Source organism: Schistocerca cancellata, chromosome 8 (genome assembly GCF_023864275.1).
Source record: "Schistocerca cancellata isolate TAMUIC-IGC-003103 chromosome 8, iqSchCanc2.1, whole genome shotgun sequence".
NCBI lineage: Eukaryota > Metazoa > Arthropoda > Insecta > Orthoptera > Acrididae > Schistocerca > Schistocerca cancellata.
In genome coordinates this window covers 282,388,013-282,409,267 of record NC_064633.1, presented here as the reverse complement: position 1 = coordinate 282,409,267, position 21,255 = coordinate 282,388,013, and the positions used below count along the sequence as shown (strand labels likewise).

General features: G+C 40.9%; 1 protein-coding gene across 1 annotated transcript in view; it reads right to left on the bottom strand.

Annotated features, from left to right (window-relative positions):
* LOC126094520 (myotubularin-related protein 13) overlaps positions 1–21,255 on the bottom strand; it is a 223,730-nt gene that overhangs the window by 43,680 nt on the left and 158,795 nt on the right. The window contains 5 exon segments of the mRNA XM_049908937.1: positions 580–707; positions 2,161–2,377; positions 2,469–2,507; positions 2,509–2,658; positions 4,634–4,769. Coding sequence (XP_049764894.1) covers positions 580–707; positions 2,161–2,377; positions 2,469–2,507; positions 2,509–2,658; positions 4,634–4,769 — 670 coding nt within the window.

The following is a 21,255-nucleotide window of genomic DNA, read 5'->3' as shown; positions in this document are numbered from 1 at the left end:
CAGGCTGCTTGCTTCACAGAGAGTACAAAGTGGGTGATGCGGAATGAGCACCGCACATGTGGATTCGTAATGCAGATGCAGTGCTCTATAATGTTCTTTTACTCTAGCTCGTCAAAGGATTTCATCTGAAAACTAGCAAAGTTTTCATTCTCTTCTGTGAATGCCTCTTGACATCTCAACCTTTCTGTTATTTAGTCAGTGGTCTCCTTTACTAATGTAACACTGAGTTACAATTTCCACTGATAATGGCTGTCCTCCAATTAGCAACCCTGTCCATCCCTTCAAGCCCCAGCTTCTTTTGTGACTTCTACTTCAGTTCTTGACGTTAATTACAGTAGCAATTAGAAAATGGTAAAATGTCATTCCAGAGGATGAATCAACCCGTACATGTAAAACCAACAGAAAATATACACTAAATATTACAAAACATCATATTTTTCAAGTGTCAGGAACAAGCTGTTGTAATATTTCTAAAACCATGAAATGAATGGAACATAGCAAGGTAATTTCACTCACCATATGCAATAAAGATAGTTAGGTAATCAAGGACTTAAAAAGCAAAATTTATGAAGTACTTACAGGATGCTCCAAATCTGGTGTATACAGAAAGTTATAGAACAAAGGTGATCTTGTATGCTGTTTCTCGATGTAATCAAATATTGACTGGCCCAAGTTTGGACCCGAGTTGTTTCCTGCCAACCGTCCACCTTACAGCAAAAAGAAAGAAGAAGAAATTAGTTACTCTCTTACAACCTCAACTGTACACCATCAGTCCAAAAAGTTTCAAGATTGAATTAATAAAAAAAATAGAGAATACAGAAGATTATGGTTTTAATGCTGCAAGTGTTCTACATACTTTGCCCTCATTTGACATGAATTCTCAGAACATTCATACAATGCCGTAGAACTGTCAGTCAAGTCGTTCTTTGATAAGTCATTCACTCATATGTGACATTGGCTTGAATGTCTGTTATGTTGTCAAAGCATCGACCCTCCATCAGAATTTCTGCACTCTTGTCATTTTGTGTGTGTGTGTGTGTTTTATTATTATTATTATTATTTATTATTATTATTATTATATATACACACCAAGTCTTCCACCCAAGATAATTTTTTCAGAAAAGTTTTGCCCATGATCTGCATTTCAATCAAGTTGCACCAGGCATCCATGTATCATTGTTCTTGTCACGGAGGCAAAGTGTAAGGGACAATCTCTGAAAATGCTTTTCTCTTCTTCAAAACATTCAGGAGTATGTCTTGATTTGAATTAGAGATGTAGCTGCATTGAGATTTGTGACATAATGATGTTGATGCACTATTTAACACTGTCTGCCCACAGCCGAGTGGTCAAATGCACATATATTGTTTATAGTTACTGCCACCATAGTTACCGCACTGATATTGCTTGTACAGCAGGAATAAAATCAGTCTCTGAACTTTTTGGACAGATGGTTTATTACCCATTTCTTAGAGTACACATTGAAAATACAGTAATTTCAAATCAGTTGCCAGAACTGTAGCAGAAACTACACTGTGAAGCCAATAAAATGCACTGTTTCCGAAATAGACATAAGCACTCAGTTTAATTTTCCTCGTACTCTTTTCAGTGTCTGCCTCAAGTCACAGATAATGCAGGTATTTGGTAAACATTTTTGTGCCTGATGAACTCTTATGTGCACAATAAGAAAATCTGAGTTAACAACACAAACCACATAAAAATCTCTTTGTTGGATACTCCTACACATTAACAGATCACAAATTAGCAAGAAAATCAGATTCTTTATTTCAGTAGTTCTGTTTGAAACTGGACAAGAACAGAAAACCACTTGTTTATGAGGTGTTATATCCATGACCAACAATATGTATTTAAGAATTAGTAAAGGCAAAAAATTTTACTCTAGTGAGATCTCTCTCTCTCTCTCTCTCTCTCTCTCTCTCTCTCTCTCTCTCTCTCTCTGTGTGTGTGTGTGTGTGTGTGTGTGTGTGTGTGTGTATAAGCGCGTGCATGTGTGTGTGTGTGTGTGTGTGTGTGTGTGTGTGTTTGTTTTGGGGGAGGGTGCGCACTTTTAGAGGAAGAGGGAGGAGGGAGACTATGTCTTATGTGCTGGTAACCACAACATTAAACAAGATTAAAAAACTGATTACTGGAAAAAAATTTACCTGGATAAATTCCCTCATCATCAGAACCAGTGTCAACACTTTTATGGTGAGAGGCGAGTGATCCTCTTTTATCTTCAACAGCTGCAATACCACATTCCACACGATCTAACTCACAGTCCAGTAGGAAAGTCCTAAAGCGACAAGAAACTGAGTGGTATGCAAGAAATCTCAGGTAGTAATCATTGAATTCAAAGGCCAGTGGAAATTGTTTCTGTATCTGAGGAGGGAAAAACAGAATTTTTTATCATATATCAAAAAATAATACATTGTTAAGTATATAATGTTGATCATTTATTACAGTCACTTACTTGGTGCACTACATCCAGGAACTGCAAAAATGTGGGTGGGTGCAAATCCGCCAGCTTGTGAACTAGCTAACAAGTTGCTTCTATGGCAGAACCTGTGTCCAAAAGCAAGCCATTCTTTCTCAACAAGAACTCTGAAGCCCTCTATTGTTCGGTAATGTGGATCAAGGCAAAGTTGAGCAACTGATGATACCTATACAAAGAAGGATTACAAAAGTAGAAATAGACACACAACATTGTTGCACATACTTACAGTGAAAGACAAGCTGCATTAAGAATATGTTGAATGAATAGTTGTATAAAATTATTCTAACTGTATTAGATTTCTCTGCAGTTACTTAGCCATGTCTCCGCAATATCCTTTCTTTCAGGAGTGCTAGTTCTGCAAGGTTCGCAGGAGAGCTTCTGTAAAGTTTGGAAGGTAGGAGGCGAGGTACTGGCGGAAGTAAAGCTGTGAGGATGGGGCGCGAGTCGTCCTTGGGTAGCTCAGTTGGTAGAGCGCTTGCCCGTGAAAGGCAAAGGTCCCGAGTTCGAGTCTCGGTCCGTCACACAGTTTTAATCTGCCAGGAAGTTTCATATCAGCCCACACTCCGAAGCAGAGTGAAAATCTCATTCTGGAAACATCCCCCAGGCTTGGCTAAGCCATGTCTCCGCAATATCCTTTCTTTCAGGAGTGCTAATTCTGCAAGTTTCGCAAGGTAGGAGGCGAGGTACTGGTGGAAGTAAAGCTGTGAGGACGGGGCGTGAGTTGTGCTTGGGCAGCTCAGTTGGTAGAGCACTTGCCTGCGAAAGGCAAAGGTCTCGAGTTCGAGTCTCGGTCTGTCACACTGTTTTAATCTGCCAGGAAGTTTCAACTAGAACATGCTTTACAGAAATACAAAGTGGCACCAGGTCAGATATATAAAAACATGAAACCAAGGAGACGGAGGAGAAACATCACTCCAAATGCTACATTACAAAGAGAGTCACAAATTTTACAACATAATTATACAGTAACCAATTTAACACCTTTAGCCACCCCTCTTCTGTGTTCCTATCAGCACTGTCCCAGTTCTTCTTTAACCACCACCACTACCACCACCACCACCACCACCACTAAAGAGATTTATTAAAGAGACTTTTCAAACACAAACACACTTTTTGAAGGACTTTATTATGCCTGTGCTAGTATTAATACACTTCTCTTGCATCTTGAGAAGTTTCTGCACTTGATTCACCATAAAAACCTATTAAATGTGTCTTTCACTGCTAATTCTTCTCACCTAAATTCAAACACCTGAACATTACAGTGCTCTATACAGGTTGCCAATCATAATTGCTTAGGATATGTTCTACAGTTACTTTTTCATTCAACCAACCTGCGTGTTCTTAGAATCAATGTGGGATCTCTTTGCCATCTGCTGACAAGCTAGTATAGCAAACATTTTAGATTAGGCTTTACCGTGACTGTTATTGGCATTAAATGAAACAACAAGGTTACTGTTACCAGTCACTGTTTATTTATCTCCACGACGCGTTTCAAAGGTTTAACTTCCATCATCAGGTGGATTTACATTTGTTAGAATGACATTTGTATGTGTGTTTTGTTCCAATTTTTTGGAGGAACTTGTGGTACTGTAGTGGTCACAGGTTCCTTTCACTGTCTTCACACATCCCATGTATACTGTCATATTTTGTAAAAAATATGGTGTCTGGAAACTATTTGATGCAAGGCATAATATAATTTATGCATCAAATATAAATCCACATGATGATGGAGGTTTAAACCTTTGAAATGTGTCATGGAGATAAATAAACAGAGACTGGTAACTGTAAACTTGTTGTTTCATTTAAAGATAGCATAGATCTGAATGGTGCGTCATTTGTCATAATTCAATGCATAAATCTTGTAAACTGTTATTCCTTGCTCATACTGTGTAAGCTTTTGGCTCCTCTGCTTTGCAAGACTCCCATACATTTGTTGCCATGGCAAAGGAACGCAATATGGTACTTTAAGCCTAATGTACAATAGTCTACTAAGGATTATGATATTTGTATGTCAAAGCACAGCATTTGCATCTAAAAATTTTGTTTGTATTTGATATCTCTTATTAATAGAAGGTTTCATTACTGTCTTTGATAGTTTTACTCTGCCTTATAAAACACACTGTTAAATTTTAGTTACTGACCTGAGCTGTGATGTCTGAACCATCCTCCAAACAAATCATAACAGATGACCCCTGCACATCCAAGAGATCAACAACAGCACCAGCTAACTGCATTATATTCTGCAACTGCAGCAACCATTCTGAAGATTCTATAAGTCTGTAACAATAAATAGACTATGAGCACAGGAATCAGTTTTCACTGTCTCTATCTTTTTTTATATACTTGTACAAATGACTTTGGACAGGATGTGTATCAAAAAGAAAAGAAATATATACATAAGGATTGCAACATATCAAAGAAACGAGTCCTATTTGCGATTTAGGTCATAGTTGTAGTCTACACCATTCTCATAAGAATGAATGCTTCCTATGTAAGGATATTCATTAGCAAGACATAAGATGTCACTTACACTTAAGCATATGACTTAAGTAGGGTTGCAACAGTTTTAAAGAAAATCAATACAACAACAGGAAATACAGTGTGTTCAGTAATATGGTTCTGGGTGAACAGAATCTTCTAACCACTGACATTCACCTCCAAATTTTTGAACTGTACAGTGAGCAGGAGGTGAGTATGTCATTGGTGCAAAGATGGGCACCAGAATTTAATAAATGACAGACAAGTTTGCCCATACTGTGTAAGAGAAGATGAAGGAGGGCTGTCAATTTACTCTGTACATTTTCCAGCATTTTCCAGTAAAGATCAATGTTCAATAATATTACATAGAACAAAAAATTCAGAAAATTGTGCACCATATGAACTTAATGTCCACTACAAGAGGTTCACAAAAAGCAGCAAACATCAAGTACATTGATAATTTTGACACAATACTGTGAAGAGGTCAGTAACACTATGAGATGCATCATGACTGGGGACAAAACACGGTTTATATTACCCTCCAAGAAAAGAAGCCAACGATACACCATTTAAAATCCCTGAGAACCTCTTTTACACAGTGCTTTGGAAATAATATGATGTACTGTTAGTTGAAGTTTTCTGGAGCAATTATCAATGCCAGCACCTACTGCGACAAACTGTCCTGCACAATCAGACATAAACAATGTGGGCATGACGAGACTTGGATGTTTTCCAGTCACTGGATCTTGTTTCCCACATTTACATTTTATAAACTGTAGTAGTTCATGTCAGAACTGGCAACAAAATAGTGCATATTTACAATATGTTTTGTTTTATTATGCCAAACTCATATCAAGCTCCCTTTGAATCATTTTCTCACAATTATAGTTTGGAAAGAAATAGCAGAGAATGAAAATGGAAATATGATCTAACTTTACACAGAGATGATGATAATTTGAATACTACGATATTATGAAAAGGAAAAGACTGTCACACAATAAGCTTTCAGCCAACAAGGCCTTTGTAAAAAATAGACTACACACACACACACACACACACACACACACACACACACACACACACACACACACACACACAAAATCACAGTCTCTGGCAGTTGAATCCAGACTACGAACAGCAGTGCATGATGGGACAGGCAACCAGATGGGGGTAAGGAAGAGGCTGGGGCAGGAAGGGGAGTTATAGCAGGGTATGGTTGGAGGACAGCAAAGTGCTGCTGTGGGAGCATGCATGGATGAGGTGGGGATAGGGTAGGATAGCTAGGTGCAGTTGGGAAGTTAGATGGAGGGCGGGGGAGAGGAGGGGGTAGTGGAAAAGGTGAGGAGTAAAAAGACTGGTTGCATTGGTGAAATAGAGGGCTGTGTAGTGCTGGAATGGGAATGGCGAAGGAGCCAGATGGATAAGGATAATGACTAACAAAGGTTGAAGCCAGGAGGGTTACAAGAATGTAGGATATATTGCAGGGAAAGTTCCCAACTGGACAATTCATAAAAGCTGGTGTTGGTGAAATGGATCTAGATGACACAGGCTGTGAAGCAGTCAATGAAATGAAGAACATCGTATTGGGTGGCATGCTCAGCAACAGGGTGGTCCAATTGTTTTTTGGCCACACTTTGTTGGTGGCCATTCATGCTTTTATGGGTTACGTAATGTTTGTGGAGGAGGAGATTAGTGTTTAACGTCCCGTCGACAACGAGGTCATTAGAGACGGAGCGCAAGCTCGGGTGAGGGAAGGATGGGGAAGGAAATCGGCCGTGCCCTTTCAAAGGAACCATCCCGGCATTTGCCTGAAGCGATTTAGGGAAATCACGGAAAACCTAAATCAGGATGGCCGGAGACGGGATTGAACCGTCGTCCTCCCGAATGCGAGTCCAGTGTGCTAACCACCGTAATGTTTGTGACCAGACTGGAGTAGGTGGTGGTGGTGGTGGTGGTGGTGGTGGTGGTGGTGGAAGGATGTATGGGGGCAGATCTTGCATCTAGGTCAGTTACAGGGATATAAGCCATGAGGCAATGAAGTGGGTGTTGTCTAGGTACAGATGAGGATATTGTGTAGGTTCAGTGGGCAGTAGAATACCACTGTGAGAAAGAGGGAGAGGGAAGGATAGTGGATAGAACATTTCTCATTTCAGGGCACAACGAGAGGTATTTAGTTGGTACAGTCCTGGGTGGTACTGAGTCATGAGGGGAATGCTCCTCTGTGGCTCAACAGTGAGACTTTGTGAGGTAGTAGATGACTGGAAAGATAAGACATGGAAGATATGTTTTTTGTACAAGGTTCAGAGGGTAATTACAGTCTGTGAAGGTCTCACTGGGACCCTCTGAGTATTTTGAGCGGGACCATTCATTGCTGCAGATGCAACAGCCACAGATGGTTAGACTGCACAGAAGGAACTTCTTAGTATGGAATGGGTGTCAGCTGTCAAAGTGGGGGTACTGCTGGTGCCTGTGAAAAAAAAGCTGCCTTTTTGCATGAATGGTCACAGACAAGGTGTGGCCAAAAAACAACTGGTCCACCCTATTAACATGCATGCCACTGCCCCCCCCCCCCCCCCCCAAATATGATGTTCTTCATTTCAGTGACTGTTTCACAGCCTGTGCCATCTGGATCCTTCACACGGATAACAGCTTTTCCCAGCTGACACCTCTCCCTGCAACATATCCTACATTCTCGTAACCCTCTCGTAACCCTCTTGGTTTCAACCTCCATTGGTCGTTGTCCTTATTCACCTAGCTCCTTCACTGTTCCCATTCCAGCACTACAAAGCCCTCTATATCACCAACGCACCCAGCCATTTTACTCCTCTCCTTTTCCACTTACCTCCCGCCCACTCCCCCCCTCTGCCCCGCCCTCCGTCTGACCTCCCAACTGCACCTAGCTGCCCTATCCTATCCCCATCTATGTGCCATTGGATAAAAAGGTAACAACTAGAACTACAGACTGTATGGTTGACGGCTGAAAGGGATCCACATGCTGTACTGAAATGAGTGGGGGACCCATTACTCAGTGTCTCAAATTCAAGATTTAAAACCACCTGCTTTATTAAATTACCATGGTTAGTGGTCTTTGAGAAATCTGAATGTGTTATTGGCATCAAAAACCCCAGAAAAAGGAATGGTGAGGGTAGCTGGGAGATCAAATCAATGGTCACACCCAAGGTCACCTCTTCCTTTAACAGGGGGCAGGGTGGGGGCAGATAGACATTGCAAAGTGTGTGTTCTAGCTTCATTCATACTCATACTGCCACTGCTTCCATCAGGGTATTAAGTTGTATTTAGCCACTAGTCTCATGGATCATCACACATACCTCACCAGAGACTCTTGAGGCCATGTCTACTCTTATAATAAACACAATTACACTCAATAATGAAATAAAATGAATGAATATCCTATAAACAATAACATTTCTTTAAGAGCTATGTAAATGGCTGAGTAAAGCAAGAGCAACTGTTTCAGTTCAGCAAGGTGCCAACAATAGACATTACAATTCCATTAGATTATATTTACATGCATCTAGCATGAAAAGGATAAAACTGTTAACTACAATTTGGTTTGGTTTAGTGCCACCTGCTGGTTGTCACCTAATTGCAATATTTGATAGTGGTGGACAGGGGATTTCAAGGCAACTGAAGCTTATACAGCTCCCTTCACTTTGGTTTCTTCTTTCCCTCCTCCTTCTTCTGCTAATGGGATTTGAGTTTGGTGCGAAATGTATCCAGATATAAGTCTGGTACGGATGAGGAACAGACTGTTTTGTGCCCCAATGTCAGCAACTCTCACGGCAGCTGGCTCTATTAAGGCAAGTTGTTGTGGATGTTTGGGTAATGGGATTAGGAAGAAAACAAGCCTCCACTAGGAAGCATCAGTTGGGTGGGTACAGATCTTTATTACATGGGAGGAGGAGGCTGTGATCTCCACTGCAGATGTAGTGGTAGGAAAGAAGGGCAGTGGGGGGAGTAGCCCTTCCCTAAAACAAATGGATGAACTAAGGTGGCCACCAGGGCAAGCTTGTCTCACATGGAGTACGGTTCACCGTAAGTTTGCTAGATGGCATGCATGACTTGCCAGCTAGAAGGTGGGGGTGACGGCTACCTTGCATGCTAAACCTCTCACACTGAACATGACATTAACTGGCTGACTTCTTTTGAAGGCAAGATGCACACACCAGCTGAAATGCAATCTTTCTCCAACGACTGTAAGGAAACTATTTCGGGGGAAAAAAAGTTGATCTTCATAGATCTTACAGCTTCATGGTTAACTGCCTATCTTTTCTTAATGGTCATATTTATTGTGACAGTTCAGAATTAAGTAAACTACTGAAAGCATTTCGTAAATATTGCAGTGAAAAAATAGAGGTTGCTATGAATTTGCATTTGGTGCATGTTAGGTCATACGTTGCTGCCTGTCAAATGTAGCTAACAAATTAAATTTTTCTTTAACCTTTGAAGGAGAATGCTATCATCAATCTCAAGAAAATAAATCTCCCGAACTCGCTCACCAGCAAAAGAGCCACAATGAAATATTCACAGAATTTCTGTATCTCGTAAACGGTTTCATGCATCACAACCATATTTCAGCAAATGGCAGTATGCAAGGAGGAGAGTATTTGCCAACATGATTAATAGAAAAACTTCCATACCTAGTATGATATTCAAGCGACTATAAATTTTTTCAATGAGACAAAGTAATACTAAAGCACCGTTGATAGCTGGTGAAAGAAGAATTGTTGTGGGCTTGTAACAATTTATGTCAAGAAATTAAGTTTATTTTTATACTGAGATCGGGCATTTTCATCAACTACTGAGTTGTCTTTCCATCAGTTACTTTTTTTATGATTCTGTCAGAATTTAAACTGCATTAGAATATTAGTGAGATTAATATTTATAATCTCTGCTTTTTTTGGCAAAAGAAGCAGATTTGAATGTGGCAACAAAGGAACTTGCATATTACTCGTAACTGATAATGTCTCTCCGAGAAAAAATAATGAGAATAAGAAGTCTGGCAAAAATAAATCACTAGCTATGCTGAAGTTTTAATGGAATCCCCTTTCAATACTGAATAATGTGAACTGACACTTAAAAAATAATAATAATAATAATAATAATAATAATAAAATAATAAAAATAATTATTTTTGTATCTCAGTGATGAGAGAAATGTGAAAACATTTAAATTTGCAAAATCCAATCAACTACCCATCATGGTGCAAACAGTTGTGTGTGGTGAAAAAGTACAATCCCTCATTCAGTGTAGGGGTAGAAAAAAAAGAGATGGTATACTATGTACTGTTAATTGTGTTCATATTTTGTAGATTACTGAGATATAGAAATAAAACCTGTTTAGCAGTTTCAATCCACAACATTATTAAGAATGCACTGGGGTATAGGATTCTGCTGAAATTTCAACAACAGTAGCTATTTATTTTCGCCAGATTTCTTATTCCCTTTATTTTTCTTCAGACAGACATCACTAGTGACGAGTTACGAGTAATACTTATACCCCTTGTTGACATGCTCAAATCTGCTTCTTCTGCTAAAACAAAGCAAAGTTTCTAAATATTCACCTCACTAACATTCTAATGCAGTTTAAATTGTGACAGAATCATAAAACTGCAAGTGATGAAAAGACAAGTTTATGAAAACGCCCATTCCCAGTATAAAAATAAACTGTAATTCCTTCACATACATTGTTCCAAACCCACAGCAATTATTCTTTCATCAGCTATCTATTGTGTTTAAATATTATATTATTTTATTGAAGAAAAAAAAAAACTGTAGCCACTTGAATATCACACTAGACATGGAAGTACCTCGTATAAATCACACAGTGAAACACTCTCCTCTTTGGGTACTATCATTTGCTCAAATCTTGTTTCAATATCTGAAACCGTTTACAAGATACAAGGGATTTTGTGAATATTTCACTTTGTCTTCTTTGATGGTGTGTGACCACACGATGATCCATTTTCTTGAGATCAGTGATGGACACTATTCTTCAAAGTTTAAAGAAAAATTTAATATATTAGCTACATTTCACAAGCAGCAATATATGACCTAACACATGCCAAACGTAACTTCATAAAAATCTCTATTTTTCACTGCAAACTTCTCAAAATTCTTGCAGTAGTTTACTTAATCCTGAAATATCACAACAAACATGATAATTAAATTATGTGCAGTTCATCATGAAGCTGACAAATGAAGATGTCAGATGTGTGAGAATCAATACTTTTTACCAAATTTCTTTCCAACTATTTGGAAAAGGGTGCACATCAGACAGCAGGCATGTGATGTTCGGTTGGGTCTCGAGGATTAACTACCATTGTCTGAGAGTTCCAAACCTGTAGCCTGTGATGTCAGACGTCAAAACAGGCTTCCCGTTTAGCCAATGCTGGTAGCATTCAAGGACCTTTACTAGGCCTAATAAGAACAACAGCACTGAAGCTACCACAAAAAATATGCACAGCTCTGTGCAGGGCAGCCAGCTAGCAGATGACAGAGCCAGCAAGTGAGCCATCGCATGCACCAGACAGTAAGCTTGCAGCGGATCTTACTCTGTGCGAGATGGGCTTAGGGTGTGCTGATGAGGAGAGACGGAATATTCATCCTCTTGGTAGATGCTTTTTGGGAACAGCTTGCTAGCATCTAGGCAAGGTATAAGTGATTTCACTAGTTCCTAGCTTCCTGATATTTTAAGTGATTCAAGACTTTGATATCTTGGATCTTACATTCCCTTTTTGCGATGTGGCAGGTATCTTGATCAAGGTGAGTGATCCTCATCACAATAGGTACAATAAGGCAATTGTACATAGGAACATAGGGGCACCCTCATGTGGTGGCCATCCACAATCTCCCCAGACAGGTTCATTTGTACAACTCGATGATGTGGTGAAATTTCATACATTTTGAACACATCATGGCAAGTGGTACGCACTGTCGTACATCACACTAGTAAACCATAATCTTAACTTTATCAGGCAAATGCCGGGATGGTTCCTTTGAAAGGGCACGGCCGATTTCTTTCCCCATCCTTCACTCACCCGAGCTTGCGCTCTGTCTCTAATGACCTCGTTGTCGACGGGACATTAAACACTAATATCCTCCTCCTCCTCCTCCTCCTTAACTTTATCCACTAGTAAGCCACCCCAAAACCTAAGATAAATGTTCCAGTCTCTACTATAAACCACCGTTGGATCCTACTGATAAAATGGATATTACATCATTCCAAAATTAACACTTAATTCCCCACATGTTTGAATATAAGATGCTTGTGGAAAGTTATATCTTTGGTTACCATGAGGGATAATTGTGACTGGGAGTCACCGAGCTAGTCACACCTTAACAAATCCTATGACTAAGCAGGCGAGGTTGTTTTAATCAGTACAGATCTGTTCCACATTTTGTTTATAAAGTTACCTCAATATACTTCTCTTTGATATTCTCCTCAAAAGATAAAGTCTTAGCAATTCTGGAAAATTCACTGTCATTCATGGTAAAGAATAGAGACTGAAGCACATATCTCTTTTCTTGTTTGAATGGACAGTTCTCATTTCAATTTGTACCTTATGGGGGCATCACACTTTTATTATATCATTGTGTGTTGAAGTAAGCGAGTGAGTTAGTTAGTTAGTTAGTTCCACAAAATGCTTGATGAGACATTGGGGTCATATGGCCATTAGCATGTTTCAACTTAATTCTCTTCATTGCTGCTGGTCCACCACAGTTTTTACCACTCCAACCGGGTGCTCTCCCTATGGTTGTAACTTCACCTAAACAATGAGCACCTGGTATAGAGGTCATTGCTTGGAGTACCCATGTCCTAAATAAGATAGACACATACTCCTTGGCATTCATGGCCTGCACTACTGAAAAAAACAGCAATTAAATGGAGGTAAACTCTGGTAATGGGGGCTATTTGTAAGTAAAGCAAAAGAGGTGGAAGATTTAACAAAAATGTAAAATTGAATAACCGAAAGCAGAGACTAGAGGAATGGCCATACTGACACTGAACAAAACATCTGTTGAAGGTTAACCCAAAGGGAAAAATAATCAGAGAATATATACCCGGGCCGCTGAAACATGTCACTTCAAGGTCACTCACCAAGCGCCGTAGAGTTGGTAGTATAACTAACAAACAAGTGAACCAATAATAGCACTGAACAAAAGCCGGTTCCGGCGTCAACGCTACCAGGTTGCCGGCTTCCATGTAAACATTGTATGTTAGTGCGCGAATGCCTACCGTTGTGTTGTGTTACCACCTCAACTACAGTTTTGGTTTGTTAAACAATGTCTCCAAAATGATGTCATTCACCAAGCGACAATCTGTTGCACCATGGAGTGCCATTAAATAGTCAGGCTTTGGAATTACTACAGAGGATGCGTAAGTTTTACAAGCAAGAATAAGAATTTGTTTCTGTTCATAGGCATGCGTCGATTCCTGTCGATAAAGTTTTAGAGCGTACCTCGAAAACTCTAGGACTCGGTGAAAGAACAGTCATAAGGAAAGGGGTGCTACTTCAAGACTTACAAGACAATGAAATAAACAGTGTGGACGAAAGCCCCAGTGGAAGAAACAGTATGTTTTTAAGCAACCTCGTCCTATTACAGATATTGACTCTTTCCAATCCAATGCAATTCGTTGGCAAATGTATGGATACTATAAAAGGAAAGAATAAACCACAATATTGAAGATGCTAATTTCTTTAAAAGAAAGTGAACTTTTCTCAGGGGGGAAAACATCACTTATGATGATATTAAAAAGTATGGGCTTCCATTTTAAAAAGTTGGATGGAAAAAGTTAGATGGACAAAAACTGTTACTAGAAAAAGCTCATGTCGTTGCAGCTCGTACCATTGTCTTACACAAAATTATAGGAAAGGACATACACTCAGTCATACAGTTAGACGAAACCTGGGTCAACGCTGGAGAATCAGTTGAGAAATGCTGGACAGATGATACTCAAAATAGCAGCAGTCATCGGCCAACAGGAAGAGGATCACTATTAATTGTGGCGCATGCAGGATCTTCAAATGGCTTTGTGCCAGAAGGACTTCTAGTTTTTCGATCGGAAGAAAAAACTTGTGACTATCATGAGGATATGAACCACCCACGGTTTCTACAGTGGTTAAAAAATTTGTTGCTCCAATTTAGTGTTCTGACAGTTTCTGTGATGGACAATGCACTGTACCATTCTGTGATTTTAGATAAAGCTCCCACCACTAGTGACCGTAAAGAAACTATGGTGCAGTGGTTGCAGGCAAGAGATATTGCTGTGGACATGAGCATGACAAAGCTGCTGTTATACTCGCTCGTGAAACAAAAGCCTGTGACGCCTAAATACGTTATAGATGAAATTGCCAGCGAACATTGGCACTTGGTAATTAGGCCACCACCTTATCACTGTCATTTTAATCCAATTGAATTGGTTTGGAGTGAAGTCAAGGCATACATTAGAAGTAACAACAAGACTTTTACTATAACAGAAACGCAAAGTGCAAAGACTGCTACATAAAGGTTTTGCTACGGTAGACGCTACCTCATGGAGGAAAAAAGTGGACCATGTTGCTAAACTGATAAGAGAAGCACATACTATAGATGGCATTATAAATGAAAACGAACATTTAATGATGATGATGATGATGATGATAAAGACAACGGTTTTGGTGCCGATTAAAATGACAGTGAAGGAGAACTGGATGGAATTGCGCCATTGACATCGTAAACTGGTGAGTGTAAATGTATACAGAGCTAGTTCTTTTTCTCTCTGCAATCGGGTAGGCTATGTATATTTCGCTTTACTTCTTTCTACGAGTGTGGATAGTGTGTTATTTGGTATGTTTAAATTTGCATTATTATACAAAGTTTTACATGCAGCTATTACTGTAACAATTTGGATGACTTTTCATAGATATTAACTTCAAGTGTTTTTATTTCCCAGTTTAATATACTATCAAACGCTTAGTCTCAGTCATCGTTCTCTCCATTGTAAGAAAAACGTACTTTGTTGCACTTACGTATAAACATTGATTGTGGCTTACATTTACAAAATGTACTTCGGAGTTGTGGGTGTGTGCGTTGGCAGCTATTGCAACCTCACAATCGCAGTGTAGCCAACCACACGTGAGCTGTCAAGTGACATGTTTCACCGGCCTGGGTATAATTATGGTACACAAAGGGGAGAAATGCCACAATGGCTCAGGGTCCCATGCACATACTCCATTCATAATGAGACTGAATTTGGATTTGGACTGATGAGGTTAAAAGGATCAAACTGTGAGGTCATCAGTCTCTCCATCCTATATGCATCAAGCTCGGAAGAGTCCTCAGAGAGGAAGGATGTAAGTCAAAACCTGATTAACTTGACTGTAATTGAGAATCAACAAAACAAAGAGATAGATGGTTGTTTCGGGGGAGGAGACCAGACAGCGAGGTCATCAGTCTCATTGGATTAGGGAAGGATGGGAAAGGAAGTCGGCCGTGCCCTTTCGAAGGAACCACCCTGGCATTTGCCTGGAGCAACTTTAGAGAAATCACTGAAAACCTAAATCAGGACGGCCGGCTGCGGGATTGAACCATCATCCTCCCGAATGTGAGTCCAGTGTGCTAGCCACTGCGCCACTTCGCTCGGTCAAGGGGTAGAACCAAGTAGAAGTGAGAGAGGGGAAGACAGTGAAGGTGGGTGAGTTCCTCCACTCAGAAAGCAGATGAAGATTCCTGGAACACATTATGTGATACAAGATGCACCCTCTGCATCTAACTGGTGTTTCCTCACCCTCCATTACCTCGAGAAAATTAGCAATGCAGGTAAGTTGATAAAATATCAGGAAAGAGAACAATGACAATGCGCAGGAAAGCAACAACTGATGTAAAATAATAAGAAATTAAAATGGTGGGAAGGGCAAGAGCCAGGATGGACCAACAAGCAAGGGTGGCCTTGGGCTGCCTAAGTTGTAGTTGGTGACAGGGCTTCCCCAACAATCCCTCAAGAGGCCACGATGAGGCTAATTTGCCCTCCGCCTCACAGAAAGAAGTAGAAACCACCTTCATGAGCCACTTTGACCTCATCCGCTAGCACCAGAGGCAGCGAGTTAGCATGTTTAAGGTTTTGCCATAAGGTTGCCAAATAGTCCAGCAGGATGTGTGCCACTGTCAGATGGGTTCCACACTGACAGTGAGGTGGCTCGTCATGTTTTAGAATGTGGCCACAGGTCAGCCAAGAGTGGCCAAGGTAAAGCCAACAGACTGGTAGATTTTCTGCAAGAAACACTAAGGGATGACCGCCACAAGGTCGTGGTCCTTTTTATTACTTGCATTTTGTTTGGAGGAACCAAGGCACAACAATCTATGTTCCAAGCCTCTAACAACTGAAGGTATACAGTCAATCAAATGTCCAGTTCCTGTATCTCCCATCAAAGTCGGCATCTTGGTAGCCAACTTGGCCAACTGGTCAACATGTTCACTCCCTGGAATACCTACATGATAATCCAGTTTGATGGAGATCAGAATGGAGATTCTGGATAGTTGCAAACAATAGGTTTCAAGGGTAGCACTGGTCTATAGACTGAATGCTACTCAGGGTATCACTGCCGATTAGGGATGTCTTGCTGGTGCAAGAACAAACGCAACAAAGGGCTCAAATGATGAGCACTAATTCTGCATTGAATACACTACATCCATGCAGCAGGTGCATAGTTCACTGCACCTTGCATGTGTGTAGGCAAAACCGCTGCATTTGTTGACCATAGAGTCATACAAGTGTACCCTTTCTGAACCTAGAAAAGCATCAAGGATGGCCAGAATAGACAGCAATAAACCTTGCAGTCTACAGTGCCTTTTGATCCAAAGGATAGGTCGAGACAGAACTGAGGATGGGGTACACACCATGAGGGCATATGCAATTGGTCCCTGACAAAAGGTGACGGGGGGAAGTCTGAATTCAGAACGGAGACATTGGGTCACTGCTGTGAGAGCTGGATCTCCCTACCAGGAGAAAAAAAATAGTAGTTTGGATGCTCAGGGGAGTAGCGAATGCATGTCACGTAGCTGAGCAGCAGTTGTTGGTGCCTGATCTGTAGTGGTATAGCTCTGCCTACCTGAGTAGACTGTTCACAGGATCAGGTCCAGCATCTGCAATGCTGAAGGTGATGCCGAAACGGGACAGGCTCAGAGCTTTGTAGATGGGATCGGAGCCACAAAATTGCAAAGCAATCTTTGCCCCAGCTGGTGTTACTGATGCAGCAAAAGGTATTAATATGTGAGCACCACATCTGTTTAAGTTGGCGAAGATATGGAAATGATGGCACTGAAGACCAATCCAGGAAAGCAATAAGATTCCATCACATTGAGCAACTGGTCATCAACGTAGAGTTCTAGTTATGGATGAACAGTATAACAGAAGTGCATGATGTATGTCTCAGCAGCTGAAAACTAGGAGCCATGGGTAAGGCACAGGACTGTCCCTTTCATATAGCACACTGCAGTTGGCATTCAGCGACAATCACAGTGTACCTCCACAGCTGCAGCTAGACTAGACTAGACTAGAAAAAGGGGCACACTTAATAAGACTCCTGTGGGACACCATTCTCTTGTATATGGAGGATACTGAGCGAAGCATCACCTTGGACCCCGGAAGTACAGTGTAACAAGAAGTTCTGGACAAAAATCAGTTTGGGCTCCGGAGACCCCACTTACAGAGGGTAAGGATGTGATTACACCATGTGGTGTCATACAAGTTCTGCGACTCTAAGAAGACAGTTCTAGTTTGGTGACACCGGGCGAAAGCTGACCAGATTGCAGACTCCAGGTAGACCTAACTATCATCAGTAGAATGGTCTTGGCAAAAACTGCCCTGAGACAGAACCAAAAGGCCCCCAAGACCAAGGTACCAACACAGCTCTCAGCTGACCATATATATGAGCAACTCGCATGTAAAATTACTGAGACTAATTCGGTGATAGCTATCCATCTCAAATGGATGTTTACCTGGATTCAGCATTGGGATAATCATGCTTTCTTATCATCAAGGTGGGAACTCACCCTCACTCAAGATATAGTTGAAAATGGCAAGGAGATGACATTGGCAATCTGCTGATAGGTGTTTGAGCACTCTGTTGTGGATGCAGTCTGGACCTGGAGCTGTGTCAGGGCAAAGGGCTAGCAGCAGAATGGAGCATTATAGGACTCTAGGAGACATGAAGTGAACATCGGAACCTCCACCATCTTTGAGGTCATTTACATCTACAGCGATACTCTACAACCCACCTTACCGCACATGGCAGAAGGTACCCTGTACCACCACTAGTCATTTCCTTTCTCATTCCTCCTCCTCCTCCTTGGATGATTTTGATGTTTGTCAGCCCTTCTTTCAGGGACACAGGAGGAACATGAAGCCCTACAACCAGAAACCTATGACCCCTTCAGCCACTGTCTGATATGCTGTTTAAGATCAGCAGAATCCTGGGAGGGCAGTGTCCCAAGGGACCCCTTCCTGTTGAGGAATGGCAGAGGGGAATGTTGCTTCTCCATGTAGCAATTGGGTATGAACACTCCCAAAACAGGTGTGGGGGGAAACAATAGGAGGGGGGTCCTCAACCACCTGCTTCGGTGGGGTCGAGCTTTCCTTGCATGAACCACATCTTGTTGAAATCAGGGTCACTTTGGATAATGGGGATGAAATCATCTTCCAAAACCTTCACATACCGTTCAGTAGTCACTTTGCCATCAAGGAACATCGAACCAATAATTCCGTGACTGGACATTGCACACCACAGTTACCAGTTGAGGGTGAAGAGACTTCTTTATCATGAAATCTGGATTTACAGTCCTCCAAATGCACCAATTTTGCATAACTCATTCGAATGAAAGTGGGCTTCATCACTAAAACAAACCATATTCACATCAAAGTCCTGCCTGTTAATTCTGTGGACAATAGTAGTGGCAAAAAACAACTCCTGTTCCATAACCCTGGGGCTTAATGGCTGATGGGTTTGAATTTTGTGTGGGAAGAGATGCAGGACTTCAACCACAATTTGTTGCAGTGACTCCCGGTTGACTCCACCTGCTGTGCAGCTCATCTGATCAATTTCATGTGGCCAGTCTGAAACACAGTGTGCCTTCTCAATGTTTCAGGCATTTTCACCCTTTCTGGATGACTTACATTGACAAAACTGTCATCACGAACACATTCCATGCTCTCAAACCTGCAAATCAAATTCTTGATTGTTAGCACACTTTGACTGGTTGTCTTCAGCTTGAACTTGGTCACAAACTTCCTCTGAGCTGCAGTTGGGCTATTGCTCACAGAGTAGGCCTTCATAAGTGCTATATGCTCAGGCACACTGTACTGTAACATTTTCATTTGCAAATGACCGATAACAACAAGGCGCATGCGCTTCTACATACCAATAATGCAGTTTGAATGTACTAACACAAACATTAAGAAGTTATGACAATTTGATTTCATATAGTTCAATAATTGTCACCCTGTACCTAGAAATCTTTTCACTGGTGCATGGAAACTGTACAGCAACTCCTACCTACAAACAACCACCATAAAACACTATTCCACAGTACTAGAGGTGGCAAAAAATAACGTAACTGATAGAAATAACCGGTTACTGAAAAGTAACGGTTACCATGATAACTGTTCCTCTGACACAGGCAGTTATTTCAATAACTGTCTAATGTCAACAGTGCCTCGCGCCATCTATTGACCGAAGATCGTACTACGCTTTCCCATCAACTCATCGGAGATCTGGCTAGGAACTAAGGAGAGGGTAGACCATTTGGAAGGCGTTCTATAGGCCATGGGAATAACTGTGAGACTGCATGCCATCTGTTGATAAGAACTGTGTACTATATCGTGCGCCTTCGTTACTTTTAGCACAAACAATTACGTAAGATTAATGTCCGAGCGGTGGCTGATAGGAGCTGCAGTACAGGCATTAACAAGTACGGTCGTTCCCTTAAGCCACTGCCTCATATGTCAATTTAGCTTCGACGGGTTGTATAAAGAGAGGTACCATAAGGAATTCGAGTGACTATGGAAATAACTGTCAGAGATTGGCATTTTCCTCTGGCAGTTATCATTATTGGCTCACAGTTCTCGATCTCTGGCAGTTATCGGACTACCATTACAAGTAACCTGGAAGTTGGTAACGGAATAACTGTGTGTCTGTGTTCCTGATACAGTGACTCCAGTCTTAGACCCCGGTGATATTACAGAGGACGATAGTTACTGGAGCGAACAAATATTTACGTACTTCTTCGGAAATAGCCGCTGGCCATAGTGAATGACAAATAACATGTCAGAAAGTATAACAAAATACAGTGGAATATAATAATTATAATCCTCATCATTTGGCAGGAGATTGTCAAAATATGTGAATGTATCACAGTAACTGCTAATATTTATAGAATAGATACACTGTCAGAATAAAACACAGTTATGCACTTTTAATAAATTTATCATACACAGAATACCCGATCTTGACTGTTGCAACCAAGTGCTGTCAAAACTGAAATATAGCAGAATTTTTACTTAAGCTGGTCTATCAGTCTCTGTTACAATATTCATCTACAGAGTAGAAGGAGGGGTCAATGGAAGCATCTGATTCCACCCGTCTGCTTCGACGTAAAGGTGTTGTGGTGTGTGAATGTCATTACGGCACGGTGTTTATGACTTGTTTGTGTGTGTGTGTGTGTGTGTGGGGGGGGGGGGGGGGGGGGGGGGCTGTCGATCTAGGTTGCAGTGCCGGAATTTGCTGGTGGTAAATAATTTTTTTTTTTTTTTTTTTTTTTCTAGCTGTGATGTTTTGTGTACTTATGAAGTATTGAATGTGATTTAATTTATGTAGGGATGATTGGTTTGTGGACCTTTGGATTGTGGTTTTATTTTTCGCAGTTGTAGGTGTTGGTTTTTTGGCATCAGTAGCTGTGGTGGACCTATACAGGTCACCGGAAATGACCGATTCCCATTTTCATAGTTGTATGTGTTGATGTTTTAGTATTGAGGTTGACATATGTAGGTCAAGGGAAATGTCCGACTCCAATTTTCGTACTTTTCGTTGTGGGTGCTGGTGTTTTGGTATGGTCACCTATGGTTGACCTATATTGTTCAAGGGAAGTGTCCGATTCCTGCAGATTTTTGTTGGTGTAGCAGAATGCTGTTTTTTTTGGGGGGGGGGGGGATCATGGATCATGTTTTTTTTTTTTTTTTTTTTTTTTTTACTAGCTTGTCCTCACCCTAAAACCCCCAACTTCCCGCA